The sequence below is a fragment of the Nerophis ophidion genome, linkage group LG07 (genome assembly GCF_033978795.1).
Source record: "Nerophis ophidion isolate RoL-2023_Sa linkage group LG07, RoL_Noph_v1.0, whole genome shotgun sequence".
NCBI classification, from domain to species: domain Eukaryota; kingdom Metazoa; phylum Chordata; class Actinopteri; order Syngnathiformes; family Syngnathidae; genus Nerophis; species Nerophis ophidion.
In genome coordinates, this window is record NC_084617.1 from 62,493,874 (window position 1) to 62,514,743 (window position 20,870).

At 38.3% G+C, this 20,870-nt stretch overlaps 1 protein-coding gene across 3 annotated transcripts in view; it reads right to left on the minus strand.

Moving 5' to 3' along the window:
* LOC133556668 (rapamycin-insensitive companion of mTOR-like) overlaps positions 1–18,613 on the minus strand; it is a 44,940-nt gene extending 26,327 nt beyond the window's left edge. For all 3 annotated transcript variants that reach the window (XM_061906813.1, XM_061906812.1, XM_061906811.1), the window contains exons 1-14: positions 18,503–18,613; positions 18,330–18,377; positions 10,170–10,267; positions 5,157–5,221; positions 4,885–5,016; positions 4,692–4,755; positions 4,093–4,219; positions 3,795–3,964; positions 2,951–3,018; positions 2,466–2,533; positions 2,277–2,359; positions 1,795–1,882; positions 1,592–1,682; positions 1,433–1,499 (exon numbers count right to left, since the gene is read on the minus strand). In XM_061906813.1, the coding sequence (XP_061762797.1) occupies positions 1,433–1,499; positions 1,592–1,682; positions 1,795–1,882; positions 2,277–2,359; positions 2,466–2,533; positions 2,951–3,018; positions 3,795–3,964; positions 4,093–4,219; positions 4,692–4,755; positions 4,885–5,016; positions 5,157–5,221; positions 10,170–10,267; positions 18,330–18,377; positions 18,503–18,551 (1,218 nt within the window). In that variant the 5' untranslated portion in view covers positions 18,552–18,613. The remainder of the gene's footprint in view (positions 1–1,432; positions 1,500–1,591; positions 1,683–1,794; positions 1,883–2,276; positions 2,360–2,465; positions 2,534–2,950; positions 3,019–3,794; positions 3,965–4,092; positions 4,220–4,691; positions 4,756–4,884; positions 5,017–5,156; positions 5,222–10,169; positions 10,268–18,329; positions 18,378–18,502) is intronic.
* Positions 18,614–20,870: the final 2,257 nt, after the last annotated feature.

A 20,870-nucleotide genomic window follows, 5' to 3' on the forward strand; every position in this document is an offset into this window, starting at 1 on the left:
ATCAGCATACATTCTGCATATTCATGAAGACAGACACTCTGAAGGGAGTGCGCTCATTTTTAAAAAAGTTTGCCCATTCTTTACAATCATTATGAAAGACATGACAATTGATGTTTTTTTTTTAAATGCAGTCTAAATAGTAAATAAATGCGATCAAAAGTCTGCTTACAATGGAGCCTATAGGAACTGCTCAATTCTGTCTATAAAGCCCTTAAAAAACATCCAAACACCTCTATTAGGATTTTATATACATGATGTAAGTATATATCCAACATATTAATGGGCACATTTATGATAACATTTAATATTTACGTATTTTGATCATTTTAAGCATAAGCGGTGCATTATTTTAAAAACATCACAATGTTTTTGTTTTTTTTCTTCATCACTGATTATTACTCATTGCAGAATTTTTTAGAGCCAACAAACGTAAAACTTCACTTACAGTCTTACCGTACAATGTCAACGGTCGTTAGGATGATGACTGCGGGCATGTTCATATATTCCTTATCAGATGAAAATTACTCAATCGTCTAGAAACTGCGTGGGAAGGTGGCGGTGATCAAGCGACGTTTCGTGTCGTTCTCGCAAGTTTTGGGTCTTAAATGGCTGTCAAAGTATGCTAACTTGTCGGATCACATTCTCAGCCATCTACTTTCCAGGTGAGAAGCATGATTTATGATCTACAATAAAATTCAAAGGAGCAGGGAAGCGAGGAAACAGCACACCACTCGATGATGTAAACATAAGGACACGCGGTAGTGATCACGTCGCCGCTAAAAGGTTTGTCTGCATTCGCGCTAATAACAACAGTATCACTAATACTTGTTCAATATTCAAGTCATAGAATGTACTGTAAATGGAGTATTGTTGGCACTTTTTGAATGGTCATTTATTGGATTTTATGGGCGGAATAGAGAACCTCCCATTGGCTTTTGTTTACGTTTATATAATATTTAGAATGCATTAAAAAAAATCCATTGGTCGTCAGGTCTTAGATAATGATTGTGAACGAATGGCAAAATTTAAAAAAAAGTGCAGTTCCCCTATGAGAGCAGCAATCCTCTGTGTACAAACTTAGTACATCAGCTTTGTGTGTGCTATCAAGTTTACACCTGTTTTAAAATACGCAAACCTTAAGTAGATCAAGCCCATAGTGTATTCATCTGTAGAGTTGCACATGTGCTGCAACTAGTTTTTCCTAAACCAATCTTTTCTTTATGGACCAAAGTTGAGGTTTTAATTAATGCATTATGGGAGCGTCATAAATTGAGAAAAACTTATAAGCCAAGCAAAGGAAACTGTTACGTGTGTTTTGCATGGCATTTAACTTATAAGAAAAACTGTTATATGTCTGATCCATAATTTTGTCAAGATTGAGAAAGAGCACTGGTGGAAGACAATGCATTTTATTCCCAAGACAATGGCTTACCTCTAGCAGCCCACTGGTGATGAAGGCAGACAGCACAAACGCTAAGTAGTTGTCCATCAAATCAGGTCTGTTTGATGGAAATGACAAACATTTTAAGATTAACATAAATATTAATACAACAGGGTAGGAGGAAAAAACTGCTGTCATATCATCTCTCACCGTGAGCGAGCCCGATGGGGCAACACAACTTTGGCCTCAGCAGCAACAAACCCATCAGAGAGTCTCCATGTATCTTGGAACCTGGCACGGTCTGACAGAGAATAATTTTAAAAAATGTGTTGAGAATTGAATGTGTTTTGCTTGACTTAACTAAAAGGTAAACAATCTGTCTAAAGCTATCACTGCTTGATATTTTCAATTACCAACACTTAGAAGAGCCTCAGTGAAGTCTTGTGTTACAATGGGCACAGGAAGCCTGAAAATCTCATATAAGACCTCCAACAAGCCTTTCTGCAAATAAAATATAGAAGACAGAACTTAAAATGATGGAAAATAAGCCTTTAAAACAACAATGTTCCCACTGTATAATTTATTGATCCCAAGTTATGAAGGTGACAAGTAAGCAAGTTGAGTTCATTTTTCACAGTCTGTACAGACAGGAAATTGTATATCAATTTTCCTGTGCAAGCAGGATCTGTAAATCTTCCTGGATCAGTCAGTGACGTGGCTGCCTTCCAACATAAAGATTCACACTGCACCGAGTTATATTTTTGGGACTCCATCCACAGCCACATGCACAATGTTTACACAATTTACAGGAAAATGTCAAGAAAGGTTAAAATCATATTTGATTTGAATATTACTTCTGAACATATTGTAATATTTTTAATATTGAAACACTCACCCTGACTTCCATATTTGGTATGCAAAGTAAACCAATTAAAGATTGGATTCCGGAATTTCCAGCCTTGCATAAATTTATAATCCCTATTTGGGAAAAAAACAAACCTTAAGAACAACATCTTTAAAACAAGTATATACATCCATGCGTAATTATAGCCTGTATAAATTTGAATTGCATCTGAGGCCTTACCCGACCAAGAGCGGAAAGCTGCCACTATGGCCATTTTACTTGATAAGAAACGTGCTTCTTTGTCTTCTCTGCAAAAATGAAAACACACACATACACTCATTAAAAAAACACCCATCCCACCCATAAAACATCATTATGATGGTCCCAGAAAATTTCTCAAAGAATATTTACAAAACGTTACAGTACACAACAGCAATCTTGAACAGCAGCAAAGCTAAACAAAACAAGGGATCAGGAGGAGGTATTAAAAATGTATTTCAGAACAACTCTAAGACAGCTACATGATGAATGCTCAATTTCCATCCACAGCTGTGTCATTGTGGACTCAATTAGCCTTTACAATGAGGGTTGTGTCAGGACATGACACACAACCTTTGACACATCACAGTGGTCACTACGATCAGAACATGGCAACAGTAAACAGACAGAAATGTCACAATAAGATGATTTTGTTTCCCCTTTACCCTACACTCGGATTCACTTACTTGAGTTGCACTTCAGTCATGTCTGCGTTGTGACGATAGTGAAAATCTGTGAAAGGCGCGAGGATTTGCTAGAAGACAGAACATACACAAACACGTAGTAAAATATATTGCATTCTCAATGACCCTCCTAACTAATTACTTGTTCTCAATAATTATGTGGAATCCCTCTCTAAAGTTCATATAAATCATCTGGCACCCTGTATCTGATGTCATGTGACATCAATGTGGCTTGTGTGACTGTGGTAGGATGTTTTTTGTTCGAGACGGCTTGTTTGCAGACAGTGAGGCTTTTGGGGAAAAACTGTCATACTTTCAGTGCGACAGGAGAAGGAAAAGCTAACCTCTACATCAGGGGTAGGGAACCAATGGCTCTAGAGCCAGATGTAGCTCTTTTGATGACTGCATGTGGCTCTCAGATAAATCTTAGCTGACATTGCTTAACACGATAAGTAATGAATAATTCTGCTGGTAATCACTGTTAAAAATAACGTTCAAATTATAAAACATTCTCATGCATTTTAATCCAACCATTCGTTTTCTATCGCACCTGTCCAATATGTTACATTAATGGTAAGAAGCATTACATTTATTATTGGTTAGCTTTAGAATAACAATGTTATTAAAAAGAATGTTGGTCTTAAAAATGCACGCATTTAGTTGTATTCAGTGTTAAAAAATATTATATGGCTCTCACGGAAATACATTTTGAAATATTTGGCTTTCATGGCTCTCTCAGCCAAATAGGTTCCCGACCCCTGCTCTAGATGCTAATCCTGACACCCACCACACTGGCTCCTTTACTTCCTATGAAAGGTGTGTTTGTTTTGTGCGTGTGTGGGTTTACCTCTAACTCTACATCAATGCGCACATACTGGCGGGTACGTGGGTGGTTGAGAAGATGTAGTATGGTGGTGATCAGAGCCTCATTGATGCGGCTCAGCTGACAGTCAATCACACTTTTTAAGATAGTGCTGAGGCCTCCCCGTTTGGCAACTACCTCTGGGTTCTTCAGGGCTGTGGAAACCATAAATTGGCATAGATGGTAGAGTCAGATAGACACTTTTTTTCCGGCACAACATTCAAAGTAAATTAGAAAAAAATCATCAGCCCTTTTGAAAATATTGCCCGTTTTAAGTCCATACCTAGCTCGCAAATGATGGCGATAGCTGCCCGGACCATTCGGTCTCTCTCTTGTAGTCCATCAGTCCCCACAGCAATAAGAGAGTTTGCAACAGAGGTGGGGAAAAGCATTGCATTGACAGTGATGATCTATAGAGGGGAAAAATGAATGTAAGGGAAGGTGGGACAAATGTTTTCATATCACTTTTTCTTAAAGCTTTCAGGTATAAAACTGTTTTGGGGGAACAAAATATGTGGTTTAATGGTTCATGTAACATTTCAAATATATAGAAGAAAAGTGGTTTTGTGATATGTCTCATGGTGTCTTCTGAGCCCCGACAGCAATTTCGTAAGTACAGAGCCGGCCTCTGTGTATTTGCCTGCAAGTGTGTATGTGTGACAAATTTTACAGTAAAGTACAGAAAGAGCCTTAAATAGCCTTGACTGCAGAACACGCAGACTATCCACGCACTGAAGCTGTTGCAAACCCAATGATCTTTGTGATGGGAATATACTGGCAAGGAGTTGCATATTAAGTGCAGGAGCCAAATTCCTCCAGCAAAATGACAGCAACCCTACAATGTATACAGGATGCTTGTGCAAGACCAGAGGCTCAATCTACCTTTCGGACAAGTCTCAGAGCCTGAGTCCTTTCCCCTTCGTTGCTCTGCTGGATGTCAATGCACCTAAACAAAGACATGACACTGTCTTTTTAGCACATGCAGGCAGTAGGAGAAAACATCCAAGAACCATCATTTAAAAAAACAATCAATCAATCAATAAATACATTATTAAATCCAATAATGTAGTCTCACCTGGCTATCAAATAATCCACTTGTAATCTGAGGACCTTCTGCAGTACAATGGTGTCTCGAATGAGGTAGCGCAGTGCCCGCAAACCTGCAGCGCGCACTTCCTTGGCCTCATTTAGTAAAGCTAAACGCAAACTGTGGATTAAGATGCATTGGGAAGAGTCAAAAATAGCTACAATATTAATTAAGTTCAGACAATTCTTCTCAAAACAAAAACATCTCATTACGGTTTGTCATTTATCCTAAGTAATTATTAATTATTAAGAAGCACTTACCAAACAATGATTTCCTCATATGTAAACCCAAAGATTTCCTCATTATGACCAACACTGCAGAGGAGCTAAAACACAGAGAGGATATGTGATATTGTAATGTTTATTGGCATAGATCTGTTCAAAAGTACAAGTAGCACTATCCTGTTGGCATTCAAATAACATTTTACACCTACAAAATAACGGCGCTCCACAAAATGTATTCACATCCAAATCGCAACTTTTATTTATTCTGATTCTAAATCGATTCTTCATTTTTGGAAAATCGAGCTGTTTTTTTTTTAAGATTTGTTATTTTTTATCTAAGAGTTAATTTTTTGATAAAAAAAAAAAAGATTTAACAACTACTAGTGATATTAAAATTATTAATACAGTTTATTTATTGTTAGTATTTTTTTGCTTAAATATTGTATTATTATATTATGTCTTCTCAATTGCTTTGTAGATTTCAATTCAATGTATTGTAAAGATGGAATTGGGTTGGCGTTGGGGTTGCTCTGTTTTCTTTTATTATATTGATCGACGGATCAGTTTCTATAGAGGAAGCGCAAGCTGTTCCAAGTCGGTACCCAGGGTGAACCATTCCTCTATGCATCCGTTATTGACGTCTCTGCGCTGCAAGAGGATCCCCCTGCTGACCTCTCTATGGACTGGGCGCTCACATTATGAACCGTACCCACTGGGCATCCATTGACACTTGCTCAGATCTGTGCCCCCCCCCCCCTCCCCCCAATGTTTCTCATCAATTTAAATTTTTTCTTGCCCGGATGTTGGTTCAGATCAGAGGGTGTCGTTGTGGATTGTGAAGCCCTTTTGAGGCACTTATGATTAAGGGCTTTATAAATCAATTCTAATTGATTGATTGATCATTGAACATTCTGTGTGAAAACATTTTTATAAGTACATTTATAAAAAATATGTTTTTAGGCCAACACTGTGTGTGTTTGTACAAGCTTCTGTAACCTATAACATGTGGTGATTTTTTTTTCATTATTATTCATGTACCAAATAACATATTACGAGAATTGTTTTGAACCGAATCGCCAACCCAAGAATCAGAATTGAAACAAGAGCTTAAAGATTCCCACCTCTGCTACACAGCATTCAGTGTAAGCCTATTGATGGGTAGTGTGGCTGACTTAAAACAGCTTCCCAAACAGCAAACAGCATCAATTTCTTTGCACCACTGTTTGTCAATGAAGGCTAGAATTAAAAATGCGCCACTTTCAGTAAAAGAAGCGCATAGATGCCCAAGATAATTCACAAAAAGGTCAGATTTTTTTTATTTTCCTGAGGGAACTGCTCCGAAAGGAATAAATAAAGTACTATCTATCTATCTATCTATCTATCTATCTATCTAAAATATCAAAAAATGTGTATGTCCTTGGAAAGTCAATAATGCAGATGAACTGACTGCATTGATACAGAAAGAAACAAATGGACCATGAGACATCTAGTTTTATGATTTATATTTATCTATCTACACATTCGGTTTGTAAGTGGGTTAGTCAAGTAATTTGTCCACTGAAACATTACTTTGAATCTCCTAAAGCATAAAAATGGGAGTAAATTTGTAGCGTGAGAGGATGGGATGAGGAATCATAGAGGTGACGAGAAGGGGGTTGTTTTGAACCAGCTCTGATGTCAGAGCCCAAACAGGCAGAAGGAGGGGAGAAGAGACCGCGAAAGGGGCATGTGACACTCTCCGGGGAGATTAGGTCACCCTCACTGTCCTAGAACCCTTTTAAGGAAACAGATGAAACAGAGCCACGAAGGATGAACCTACTGTCTTGTTGTAAACAAGAATTAATAAGGTCTATGAATTACAGACAAAAATCAGATGCACACTCAACCTTCAACTCTTTCTGATGCCACAGGCTGCACAGCGACTGGTAAACCCAGTCACAATATGTCCTCAACTGACACCCAAATGAGCTTTTAAAGAGGTGGCTCACCCATTGGATGTCAGCAAATGTTTCAAAAAAAATATTTGCTCGGAACGGTGAAATGGCCAATTCTAACAATTCAACACAGAAGGCATTCATTACACGTTGTCCTTTTGAACTTGGCTTTTCTGTTATTGTTAATCTGGTTTTCATAAAAGAAGTAGAAGAATGGAGTTTCTTCAGGGTATTTTTATTAGACACTAAGGAAAATCATCCGAAGCTCCTCGAAAAAGTTTTCTCAAAAATCTGTTGCCGACCACTTCTGTGTTTTAAAGTACTAGTAGAGTGGAAAAAGAAGTTCACTTTATATGCTTAATTGTGTTTCATTTTATCCATTAAGGACAGCACGGTGGGAGAGGGGTTAGAGCATGTGCCTCACAATACGAAGGTCCTGAGTAGTCCTGAATTCAATCCCAAGGTCGGGATCATTCTGTGTGGAGTTTGTATGTTCTCCCCGTGACTGCGTGGGTTCCCTCCAGGTACTCCGGCTTCCTCTCCCCTCTAAAAACCTGCACCTGGGGATAGGTTGATTGGCAACACTAAATTGGCTCTAGTGTGTGAATGTGAGTGTGAATGTTGTCTGTCTATCTGTGTTGGCCCTGTGATGAGTTGGCGACTTGTCCGGGGTGTACCCCGCCTTCCGCCCGAATGCAGCTGAAATGGGCTCCAGCACCCCCCGCTACCCCGAAAGGGAGAAGCGGTAGAAATTGGATGGATGGATGGATGCATCCATTAAACCATATTTAATTGTATTTACAATCCACAAAGTATGTGAAAATACCATCTAAACATCACAAAACACCACAAATTCAGTCAGCCATTTTGAATAATCTGCTCCAAACATTTTCGGTAATTTCCGTCGATTGACGTCACTGGAGTAACACTTCAACACACTGACCATAGTATCACATCAGTCATACTGGAAAATAGAGAGAAGTGTCGAAGATTTTACAATCCCTATGTAAGACATGAACACACATACAATATGTTTCTTTTTTTAATTCATTCCAAATCGTAAAAAAAATAAATAAATACATGCTAAATAATCCGTCAATGGGGGCTCTCTATTCCGCCCACAAAACCCTCAAAAAAAATACCTAAAACCCGCCTACAATACTCTATACACACAGTGACCTCAATATTGATCAAATATTAGCGATGTTGTTATTGCTGCTCCCATATCATCGCGTCTCGGCTCGTCAAAAGTTATTCTAGATTATAAATCATGCCTCTATATATATATATATATATATATATATATATATATATATATATATATATATAGGTGTGAGTTTTCCTTGCCCTTTTGTGGGTTCTTCCGAGGATGTTGTAGTCGTAATGATTTGTACAGTCCTTCGAGACATTTGTGATTTGGGGCTATATAAATAAACATTGATTGATTGATTGATGATATATATATATATATATATGATCATAACTTCAATATAGAGGCAACTTGTTTTTCCACTCTACTGGTACTTTAAGTGGGGCAATAATTCAGTCTTTTGATTGGTCACAGTTGAAACCTATGCAGTCATTTCACAAGCCATTTCCATTAATTTTACTTTTGTAACAAACACAATTTAGTATCTTTCACAAGTCTAAACTACAATGCATTGTGATACTCAACTGTGACCAATTCTATTTGGGGACATAAATAGTAGGGATGCACGATACTATTTTCCCAGGCCGATAGATAACTTCCTGCTACCGATAACTCCTTAATATCTATTATTTTTTTAAATATAGATGTGACTGTAGTTTGTGCACGCCTTGGAGAGAGAAAGAGTTAAAAAACGGTTCGAATCAAATATAACTATCACTACTATGGTGGAGCTAACATCACACCTATATATTAGTGAAACCTATGTCCTGATTTCCATTTATTAGTGTAGACAGAAGTGTGGCGATCACATCATAATCTGCTGCCAAAACTTTGCAGCGGCTCAGAGGTACAAACTGTGGCTGTGGCTGGTCAGCTGGGCAACGGGGTCCAGTGTCTTTAGGGACGGCGGGTTCTTCTGCACCTCTGGTATGGCAGCGGTCAAATGTGTCAATGATTTGGCGTTTTTTGTTTTTTTTAAAGTAAGCAATCCAGTGGGTCTGGGTACTTTTCTGTCACATATTTGTGTCCTAGATTGACAGTTTAGGCCGCTTAAGCATACACAAGGCGTGTTGGATGTGGAACTCCAATGACAGCAGCTGCGCTGTCTCCCCTGTAATGCCCACCTGAGCAGGTAACTCGCGCTGTGGCGCAGAAAACACCAAGGCGAGCTTTGGTCAACTTCTTTCGTCGTCTTTATTGGCTTTCAAGGCATGGATACTAGTGGCGTTGATGTGTCGATGTGCGAGATATCATCCACAGAAGGAGTCAATTAGTCCCGGATGACCGACTCCATGTTTGTTTGTGAGGTTCAGTGAGCTTCGGGGCAGTTTGGAACCTCTTATGAGGTAGGAGTGCTTGATTTGTTCACCCTGACCCACCTACAGCACAGAATGGGTAATTTCGCCTCATTGCAGCATTTTTTATTTTATCGATTGTTGGAGCTAAATTTAATGTTATATGATAATTGATGTGACGTCATAGTTCCTAGTATCAGTCTGATAAGTATCATGCACCACCGAGTAAATAGGTTTTTGACACAATACAACCGCTAAGTCTTGATGTTCACAGTCGTGTACTGCTGAGGAAGAAGAATACATTCATGCTATTTGTTATTCTTATAGCCAGACATGTGCGTTTACTTCCGTACCTTTTGGCTACAACTGTCGCCTTCCTTAAAGGTTTTCACGTGACATCACATGATAACATCTGAGGACGGCAACAGTTGTAGCCCAAACCATCAGGTACTGAAGTAAACAAACTGGCCTGGCTATAAGAATAACAAACTGCATAATATTTTGAAGACCCAATTAACCTCTTTGGATTAAAGAATAGATCCTAAAAATATTTTCATAAATTCCCAGCCTCTAATCATTAAGATCCAGGCATTCTTTAAAAAATAACAAAACACTTCTCAGTGTTGTTGCATTTGCAATAATAAGTCAGGTAAAGATATGCCAGCATTACCTTGACAAAGTTGTTCAGGTGGCCAAGTTTACGCATGTTACTGACTCCATGTGGTTTGGCCACATTTTGAAGGATTTCTCTGAAGTTTTCGGATGGTTCTGTAGGACAAATAAACATAAATACAGTGTAAATAATACCAGTATTATGTCATAATGTCATATTATCAGTCGGTGAACTGTACGTGATATGTTGCAGGGAAGACGTAGGTCTATCTGGTCAAACTTCTACCATGTGTACAGTGTACACAAAGTCTAGACAGGGAAATGTTTTCTTGTTTTCATTAAAATGGCAATACAGGTTTACTGTAGCTCAAATTTGAGCCAAGAAGTGGCAGCCATCCCTCTACCTATACCACGTACAAGGTCATTTCTTAGGGTACACCAGGGACTCTAAACTGGTCAACCACATAATTTATATTCACATTCACACATAGAGCATATCTTCCATAGCCTAATATATAAATAATTTTAAATAAATAAATGATTAATGGGTTGTACTTGTATAGCGCTTTTCTACCTTCAAGGTACTCAAAGCGCTTTGACACTACTTCCACATTTACCCATTCACACACACATTCACACACTGATGGAGGGAAATTCCATGCAAGGCGCTAACCAGCACCCATCAGGAGCAAGGGTGAAGTGTCTTGCTCAGGACACAACGGACGTGACGAGGTTGGTACTAGGTGGGGATTGAACCAGTGACCCTCGGGTTCCGCACGGCCACTCTTCCACTGCGCCACGCCGGAAATACCCATATAAAACCCATATATATATATATATATATATATATATATATATATATATATATATATATATATATATATATATATATATATATATATATATATATATATATATCATTTTTCACTAATGTGTTTTATTGCAGTCATTAGCTCAATTCAAAAAAGGTCATTTTGTTTCTAAACAATGTATACTCAGCACCTCAACTTGACAGAAAAAACAGAAATGTAGAAATGTTTGCAAATGTATTAAGAAAACCCTCGAAAATCACATGTACATAGGTATTCAGGCCCTTTGAGCAATACTTTGTTGATGCACCTTGGGCAGTTGTTACAGCCTCAAATCTCTTTGAATACGATGCCACAACCTTGGCACACCTATCTTTGGGCAGTTTTGCCCATTCCTCTTTGTAGCACCTTTTAAGCTCCATCAGAATGGATGGGAAGTGTTGTCTCTGTACATAGCTGCATTTATCTTTCCCTCTATCCTGACTCGTCTACCAGTTCCTGCTGCTGTCCCAACAGCCTGATGCTGCCACTGTCATGCTTCACTGTAGGGATGGTATTGGCCTGGTAATGAGCGCAGCGAAGTTTCCTCCAAACATGACGCCTGGCATTCACGCCAAATAGTCCAAGCTTTGTCTCATTAGACCAGATAACTTTGTTTGTCATGGTCTGAGACTATTTTATGTGCATTTTGGCAAACTTTTTACTAAGGAATGGCTTCCGTCTGGCCACTATACCATACTGGCCTGATTGGTGGTTTGCTGCAGAGATGGTTGTTGTTCTAGAAGGTTCTCCTTTCTCCACAAAGGAAAGTTTTTCCAAGTCTCCTCCATGACTAGACTAAAATGAATACAGCAATGTACAAAGACATCCTGGATTAAAACAAATGCTTCCCAGCCAATCTGATGGAGCTTGAGAGGTGCTGCAAAAAGGAATGGGAAAAACTGCCCAAAGATAGGTGTGCCAAGCTTGTGGCATTTTATTCAAAAAGACTTGAGGCTGTAATTGCTGCCAAAGGCGCATCGACAAAGTATTGAACAAAGTGTCTGAATACTTATGTACATGTGATTTTTGAGATTTTTTACAAATTTCTACCTTTCTGTTTTTTGTCAAGATGGGGTACTAAGTGTACATTAAATAATGACGAATAAAATGAAATTGTTTGATTTTAGCAAATGGCTGCAATGAAACGAAGAGTGAAAAACTTAAAGGGGTCTGAATACTTTCTGCACCCACTGTAACTGTTTCAAAAACCAAAACTGAAATCCAACTTGTATAAAACAGTTACGTTTAACTATAAGAGAAGTTATTACTGTACAAACATTAGCAATTTGCTCTGTGAGCAAAATTAACACGAATACATCGTACAAGATGTTACCAGTATATTTAAAATTATACGTTATTAAACAACAACAAAAAGCAGTTTTACTTCGCTACATCAGTGTTTCTCAATAATTCATTTATTTGTGATGGACTCCCACAATTATTATTTTTTAAATCTTCTGTGCGTGTTAAAAGATGCAATTTAAATCTTTGTATGCTAGTCAATAACTTAATGTAATCATAATATTTAAAAAACATGAGACAATGTCACACAATCCGACATTATTTAAAAGCTCTGTTTTACCCAACAACATACAACCACTTGAGTTTCCGCCATGGCCAATTATGCAAATTAGATGATGAAACCAACCCCAAACCGCCTCCTATTTAAGGGAAATATACAGTATGCTAATAGAGGTTCAGAGGTTTGTGGTTCAGGTAAAGTTAAGAATAGAGTTGAGACTTCACAAAAAAGCTTCAGTTGCCATGCAACAGTTTTCACTTACAGGCCATCCTTGACATAATGTCAGTAAAGGTCCAGTATGTTGAGAATAAATTATCAGCAATAGATAAACTCGGTTTCTAATCATTTTCAGACTAGCGAAGTTTTTTATGTAACTTGGTAAACATCTTTAACAAAAAACAACCATTCTATCCCTAACATACTGGATTTTGCACCATTTTATGTTAATGTGTTAACAGGTAGGGCTGTAGTGATTCATTTAACAACTATTTGATTCAGAATTTGTGGTTACCGATACATCCAGGGACGATACTTTTTTAGAACGATACAATCTGAAATTATTCAGCATAAACGATTCAGTAACTTTTTAGCAAAAAATAAATTCATCCAGTGTGACTGCAAAATAAATACTAGTCACTACGGGTGAAGATTCCTATATTCCTGTTATTTTTTAGTAGGCCTTTAAAGCAGTGGTTCTTAACCTTGTTGGAGGTACCGAACCCCACCAGTTTCATATGCGCATTCACCAAACCCTTCTTTAGTCAAAAATATATATATATTTTTTTTTTCAAATTCAAGACAAAGTTATATGTTTTTGGTAACACTTTAGTATGTTGGTGAACATATTCTAAGTAACAAAGACTTAATTTTGAGTTTTTGGGACACTAGGGGAACATTCTAAGTACCAAAGACTTCATTTAGAGTTATTTGGTTAGGGTTAGAGCAGTGGTTCTAACCTTGTTGGAGGTACCAAACCCAACTAATTTCATATGCGCATTCACCGAACCCTTCTTTAGTCAAAATTATATATATATATATATATATATATATATATATATATATATATATATATATATATATATATATATATATATATATATATATATATATATATATATATATAGTTTTTTTTTCCAAATTCAAGACAAAGCTATATGTTTTTGGTAACACTTTAGTATGATGGGGAACATATTCTGAGTAACAAAGACTTAATTTAGAGTTTTTGGGACACTAGGGGAACATATTCTAAGTACCAAAGACTTCATTTAGAGTTATTTGGTTAGGGTTAGTAGGGTTAGAGCAGTGGTTCTAACCTTGTTGGAGGTACCGAACCAAACTAGTTTCATATGCGCATTCACCGAACCCTTCTTTAGTCAAAAATAAAGTGTTTTTTGTTTTTTTTTCAAATTCAAGACAAAGTTGTATGTTTTTGGTAACACTTTAGTATGGGGAACATATTCTAAGTAACAAAGACTTAATTTAGAGTTATTTGGACAATAGGGGAACATATTCTAAGTAATAAAGACTTAATTTAGAGTTTTTTGGTCAGGGTTAGAGGGTTAGGGTTATAATAAGGCCATAATTAGTACTTAATAAATAGTTAAGAGCCAATATGTGACTAATTTGCATGTTATTAAGAAACTAATTAATAGTGATTATGTTCCCTATACTAAAGTGTTACCATGTTTTTTTTACTGGTGCACAAAATGAACCGTGCATGAACATCACCTTGTTCAAAGAACAAAACCAAGACAGTGCATAAACTCACAACAAATTACACACCTGCAAATCAGTCAGGTATCTGTAATATGCCAACAGGGAGAAGTTTGTATTTACACGAAGAGTCGGGTGTGTTTTGACCTCGGCCGAACCCCTGAGGTCGACTCACCGAACCCCTATGGTTCGATCGAACCCTGGTTAAGAACCACTGCTTTAAATTAAGAACACTTAAGATTATATGTAAAATATAAACAATCAGAGAGGGAGTGTAGATCTACAGAGCCTGTGCGCTTCAGCCTAGCACCAGATCTCCTTAGTATGTTGCGGAACATATACTAAGTAACAAAGACTTAATTTAGAGTTTTTGGGACACTAGGGGAACATATTCTAAGTACCAAAGACTTCATTTAGAGTTTTGTTTAGGGTTAGAGCAGTGGTTCTAACCTTGTTGGAGGTACCGAACCCAACTAGTTTCATATGCGCATTCACTGAACCCTTCTTTAGTAAAAATAAACTGTTTTTTTTTTTTTTTTTTCTCAAATTCAGGACAGAGTTGTATGTTTTTGGCAAGACTTTAGTATGGGTAACATATCCTAAGTAACAAAGACTTAATTTAGAGTTATTTGGACACTAGGGGAACATATTCTAAGTAATAAAGACTTAATTCAGAGTTTGTAGGTCAGGGTTAGAGGGTTAGGGTTATAATAAAGCCATAATTAGTACTTAATAAATAGTTAGGAGCCAATATGTGACTAATTTGCATCTTATTAAGAAACTAATTAATAGTAAATATGTTCCCTACACTAAAATGTTACCATGTTTTTTTTTACTGGTGCACAAAATGAACCGTGCATGAACATCACCTTGTTCAAACAACAAAACCAAGACAGTGCATAAACTCACAACAAATTACACATCTGCAAATCAGTCAGGTATCTGTAATATGCCAACAGGGAGAAGTTTGTATTTACACGAAGAGTCGGGTGTGTTTTGACCTCGGCCGAACCCCTGAGGTCGACTCACCAAACCCCTATGGTTCGATCGAACCCTGGTTAAGAACCACTGCTTTAAATGAAGAACACTTAAGATTATATGTAAAATGTAAACAATCAGAGAGGGAATGTAGCTCTACAGAGCCTGTGTGTTTCAGCCTAGCACCAGATCTCCTTAGTATGTTGCGGAACATATTCTAAGTAACAAAGACTTAATTTTGAGTTTTTGGGACACTAGGGGAACATATTCTAAGAACCAAAGACTTCATTTAGAGTTTTGTTTAGGGTTAGAGCAGTGGTTCTAACCTTGTTGGAGGTACCGAACCCAACTAGTTTCATATGCGCATTCAACGAACCCTTCTTAAGTCAAAAATAAAGTGTTTTTTGTTTTTGTTTTTTTCAAATTCAAGACAAAGTTGTATGTTTTTGGCAACACTTTAGTATGGGTAACATATCCTAAGTAACAAAGACTTAATTTAGAGTTATTTGGACACTAGGGGAACATATTCTAAGTAATAAAGACTTAATTTAGAGTTTGTAGGTCAGGGTTAGAGGGTTAGGGTTATAATAACGCCATAATTAGTACTTAATAAATAGTTAAGAGCCAATATGTGACTAATTTGCATCTTATTAAGAAACTAATTAATAGTGAATATGTTCCCTACACTAAAGTGTTACCATGTTTTTTTTTACTGGTGCACAAAATGAACCGTGCATGAACATCACCTTGTTCCTACAACAAAACCAAGACAGTGCATAAACTCACAACAAATTACACACCTGCAAATCAGTCAGTTATCTGTAATATGCCAACAGGGAGAAGTTTGTATTTACACGAAGAGTCGGGTGTGTTTTGACTTCGGCCGAACCCCTGAGGTCGACTCACCGAACCCCTATGGTTCGATCCAACCCTGGTTAAGAACCACTGCTTTAAATTAAGAACATTTAAGATTATCTGTAAAATGTAAACAATCAGAGAGGGAGTGTAGATCTACAGAGCCTGTGAGTTTCAGCCTAGCACCAGATCTCCTTAGTATGTTGCGGAACATATTCTAAGTAACAAAGACTTAATTTAGAGTTTTTGGGACACTAGGGGAACATATTCTAAGTACCAAAGACTTCATTTAGAGTTTTGTTTAGGGTTAGAGGAGTGGTTCTAACCTTGTTGGAGGTACCGAACCCAACTAGTTTCATATGCGCATTCAACGAACCCTTCTTAAGTCAAAAATAAAGTGTTTTTTTTTTGTTTTTTTTTCAAATTCAAGACAAATTTGTATGTCTTTGGCAACACTTTAGTATGGGTAACATATCCTAAGTAACAAAGACTTAATTTAGAGTTATTTGGACAATAGGGAACATATTCTAAGTAATGAAGACTTAATTTAGAGTTTTTAGGTCAGGGTTAGAGGGTTAGGGTTATAATAAAGCCATAATTAGTACTTAATAAATAGTTAAGCGCCAATATGTGACTAATTTGCATCTTATTAAGAAACTAATTAATAGTAAATATGTTCCTGATACTAAAGTGTTACCATGTTTTTTTTACTGGTGCACAAAATGAACCGTGCATGAACATCACCTTGTTCAAAGAACAAAACCAAGACAGTGCATAAACTCACAACAAATTACACACCTGCAAATCAGTCAGGTATCTGTAATATGCCAACAGGGAGAAGTTTGTATTTACACGAAGAGTCGGGTGTGTTTTGACCTCGGCCGAACCCCTGAGGTCGACTTACCGAACCCCAATGGTTCGATCGAACCCTGGTTAAGAACCACTGCTTTAAAAGAAGAAGACTTAAGATTATATGTAAAATGTAAACAATCAGAGAGGGAGTGTAGATCTACAGAGCCTGTGCGCTTCAGCCTAGCACCCGATCTCCTTAGTATGTTGCGGAACGTATTCTAAGTAACAAAGACTTAATTTAGAGTTTTTGGGACACTAGGGGAACATATTCTAAGTACCAAAGACTTCATTTAGAGTTTTGTTTAGGGTTAGAGCAGTGGTTCTAACCTTGTTGGAGGTACCGAACCCAACTAGTTTCATATGCGCATTCAACGAACCCTTCTTAAGTCAAAAATAAAGTGTTTTTTGGGGGGGGTTTTTTAAATTCAAGACAAAGTTTTATGTTTTTGGCAACACTTTAGTATGGGTAACATATCCTAAGTAACAAAGACTTAATTTAGAGTTATTTGGACACCAGGGGAACATATTCTAAGTAATAAAGACTTAATTTTGAGTTTTTTGGTCAGGGTTAGAGGGTTAGGGTTATAATAAGGCCGTAATTAGTACTTAATAAATAGTTAAGTGCCAATATGTGACTAATTTGCATTTTATTAAGAAACTAATTAATAGTGAATATGTTCCTGATACTAAAGTGTTACCATGTTTTTTTTACTGGTGCACAAAATGAACCGTGCATAAACATCACCTTGTTCAAAGAACAAAACCAAGACAGTGCATAAACTCACAACAAATTACACATCTGCAAATCAGTCAGGTATCTGTAATATGCCAACAGGGAGAAGTTTGTATTTAAACGAAGAATCGGGTGTGTTTTGACCTCGGCCGAACCCCTGAGGTCGACTTACCGAACCCCAATGGTTCGATCGAACCCTGGTTAAGAACCACTGCTTTAAAAGAAGAAGACTTAAGATTATATGTAAAATGTAAACAATCAGAGAGGGAGTGTAGATCTACAGAGCCTGTGTGTTTCAGCCTAGCACCAGATCTCCTCTACACACCATGTGCTGCTAGAATGTTGCTCAACTGTCAACATTAAAAGCCAATTTCACAAGGCAGACCGGCGAGAATAATGTCTGTTTGAACCTCTTTACAGTCCTTCCCGCAGACTCTCCAACCAAAACAAGAATGTCGTCATGGCTGGTTAGCCATGGCAGCTAGCTCCGGCTAACTCAGCTAGTTAGTTAGCTCGCGGACGCCTGTTATTAAGATGCGGCTTGCAATGTTATTACTATCAACAGGACGGGAAACTAACTACACGGCACAACGGGGGAATGTATAAACGTAAGGTGTTGCCCATAGCTTTGCACGGCGTGATTTGAGGGGGGAAATGTCTCCATCCATATTGAAGAATAATCGCTTTCAGTGTGATGTGAAGAAGCCTTATTACCTCTGCTCAGATCCAGCGGTACGTTCTCCTCCCCGCTGTCATTCCGACCTGTCAAAAACACACACGGCGGGCATGGAGGGTGAAGACGGCGAGGTCATCATGTGACCGGGAAACGCTATGTTTGCAATGTGGCGATAAGAACCACAGCACCGAGGCGGCTATTTCACGCTTACCTCGCATCCGAAGACTCCGGATCGGGCGGCCGCGGAAGCTGGCCGCCATGTTTCCAGGAACATCCACAACACCGGAAACTTCGTGGCTTCTCGCGAGAGAACAAACCAAACGAGGGTGGTTGTCACGACTTAGATCAGGGGTGTCAAACTCAAATACAGAGTGGGCCAAAATTTAAAACTGAGCAAAGCTGCGGGCCGAAATTGAACAAATTAACATTTTAATAGGGACCCAAACAAGTTTTGCAATGAATATTGAACAAGAAAGGCTTAGATAGGGCAGCACGGTGGACAGGGGTTAGTGCATCTGCCTCACAATACGAAGGTCCTGAGTAATCTTGGGTTCAATCCCGGGCTCGGGATCTTTCTGTGTGGAGTTTGCATGTTCTCCCCGTGACTGTGTGGGTTCCCTCTGGGTACTCGGGCTTCCTCCCATGGAACAGGCAGAGCTTACATAATGTAATAGTGCAAAATCAACTTTCAAAAAACAAACGAAAAAACATCAGTGGTATATTAAATAAAACGTAATTTAAAAAATGAATGCCTCTTTTCTATTTGCGGCAACATTAACTTTTTCCGCAGGCTAATACATTCGAAAGTCCATCCATCCATCCATCCATTTTCTACCGCTTATTCCCTTTCGGGGTCGCGGGGGGCGCTGGCGCCTATCTCAGCTACAATCGGGCGGAAGGCAGGGTACACCCTGGACAAGTCGCCACCTCATCGCAGGGCCAACACAGATAGACAGACAACATTCACACACTAGGGCCAATTTAGTGTTGCCAATCAACCTATCCCCAGGTGCATGTCTTTGGAAGTGGGAGGAAGCCGGAGTACCCGGAGGGAACCCACGCATTCACGGGGAGAACATGCAAACTCCACACAGAAAGAGAAAGTAAAATGAAAATTAGGTGGGCGGGGCACCTCATCGCAGGGCCAACACAGATAGACAGACAACATTCACACTCACATTCACACACTAGGGCCAATTTAGTGTTGCCAATCAACCTATCCCCAGGTGCATGTCTTTGGAAGTGGGAGGAAGCCGGAGTACCCGGAGGGAACCCACGCATTCACGGGGAGAACATGCAAACTCCACACAGAAAGAGAAAGTAAAATGAAAATTAGGTGGGCGGGGTTTGGTGGTAGCAGGGGGTGTGTATTGTAGCGTTCCGGAAGAGTTAGTGCTGCAAGGGGTCCTGGGTATTTGTTCTGTTGTGTTTATGTTGTGTTACGGTGCGGGTGTTTCCCGAAATGTGTTTTGTCATTCTTGTTTGGTGTGGGTTCACAGTGTGGCACATATTTGTAACAAGGTTGAAGGTGTTTATACGGCCACCCTCAGTGTGACCTGTATGGCTGTTGACCAAGTATGTGTGAAAGCCGCATATATTATGTGACTAGGCCAGCACGCTGTGTATATGGAGGAAAAGAGGACATGACGGCATGTTGTAGAGGACAGTGCCTTTAAGGCACGCTCCCAATATTGTTGTCCAGGTGGAAATCGGGAGAATGGTTGCCCAGGGAGATTTTCGGGAAGGGCACTAAACTTCAGGAGTCTCCCGGGAAAATCAGGAGGGTTGGCAAGTATGAGTATTAGCAGTGAATGTGGTGTTACCGGCGGGCCAGCTCTAATGTTAATTTGATATTGCCTCAAGGATCAGATTAAATTAAACGGCGGGCCAAATTTGGCCCACGGGCCAGAGTTTGACACCCATGACTTAGATGAAAATTTGACATGGAAAGCTCATATAATGCATGTGAAAAATAAGGTATCTAAAAGCTTATTTATTTTGAACAAGGTTAAATATATTTTTCCATACAACACAATGAGAATAATATATTGCTCAATTATTGTAGCTTATTTCAATTATTGTGCAGAAATATGGGGAAATACATATCATAGCAACATGATGCCTTTATTTCTTTCACAGAAAAGAGCAATTCGAATCATTTTTAAAGTAGGATATAGAGACCACACAAATACACTCTTCATTAGGTCAGGATTAATAAAACTAAAAGACATTGTAGAATTAAATACTCTATTAATGATGTTCAAAGCGAGAAATAAAGTTCTTCCGAAGGACATACAAAAGTTATTTGAGTTCACATCTGAAGATGAGAACCGCAGAAGGCCGTATGACTCTAAACATCCAAGAGTGCGAACAAATTTGAAACAAATGTGCTTGTCTGTTGTTGGTGTGAAAGCATGGAATTCTCTAAACAAAGACTTAAAAAGCTGTAAGAATATATTTGTATTTAAAAAGAGTTTTAAAAAGAGAATACTGGAATTATATCAAACTGAGTTTTGATTTAGATTGGACGTGTCATTGTGAAAAAATGCTTATAGGAAAATGTAAAAGTATGTTGGAGT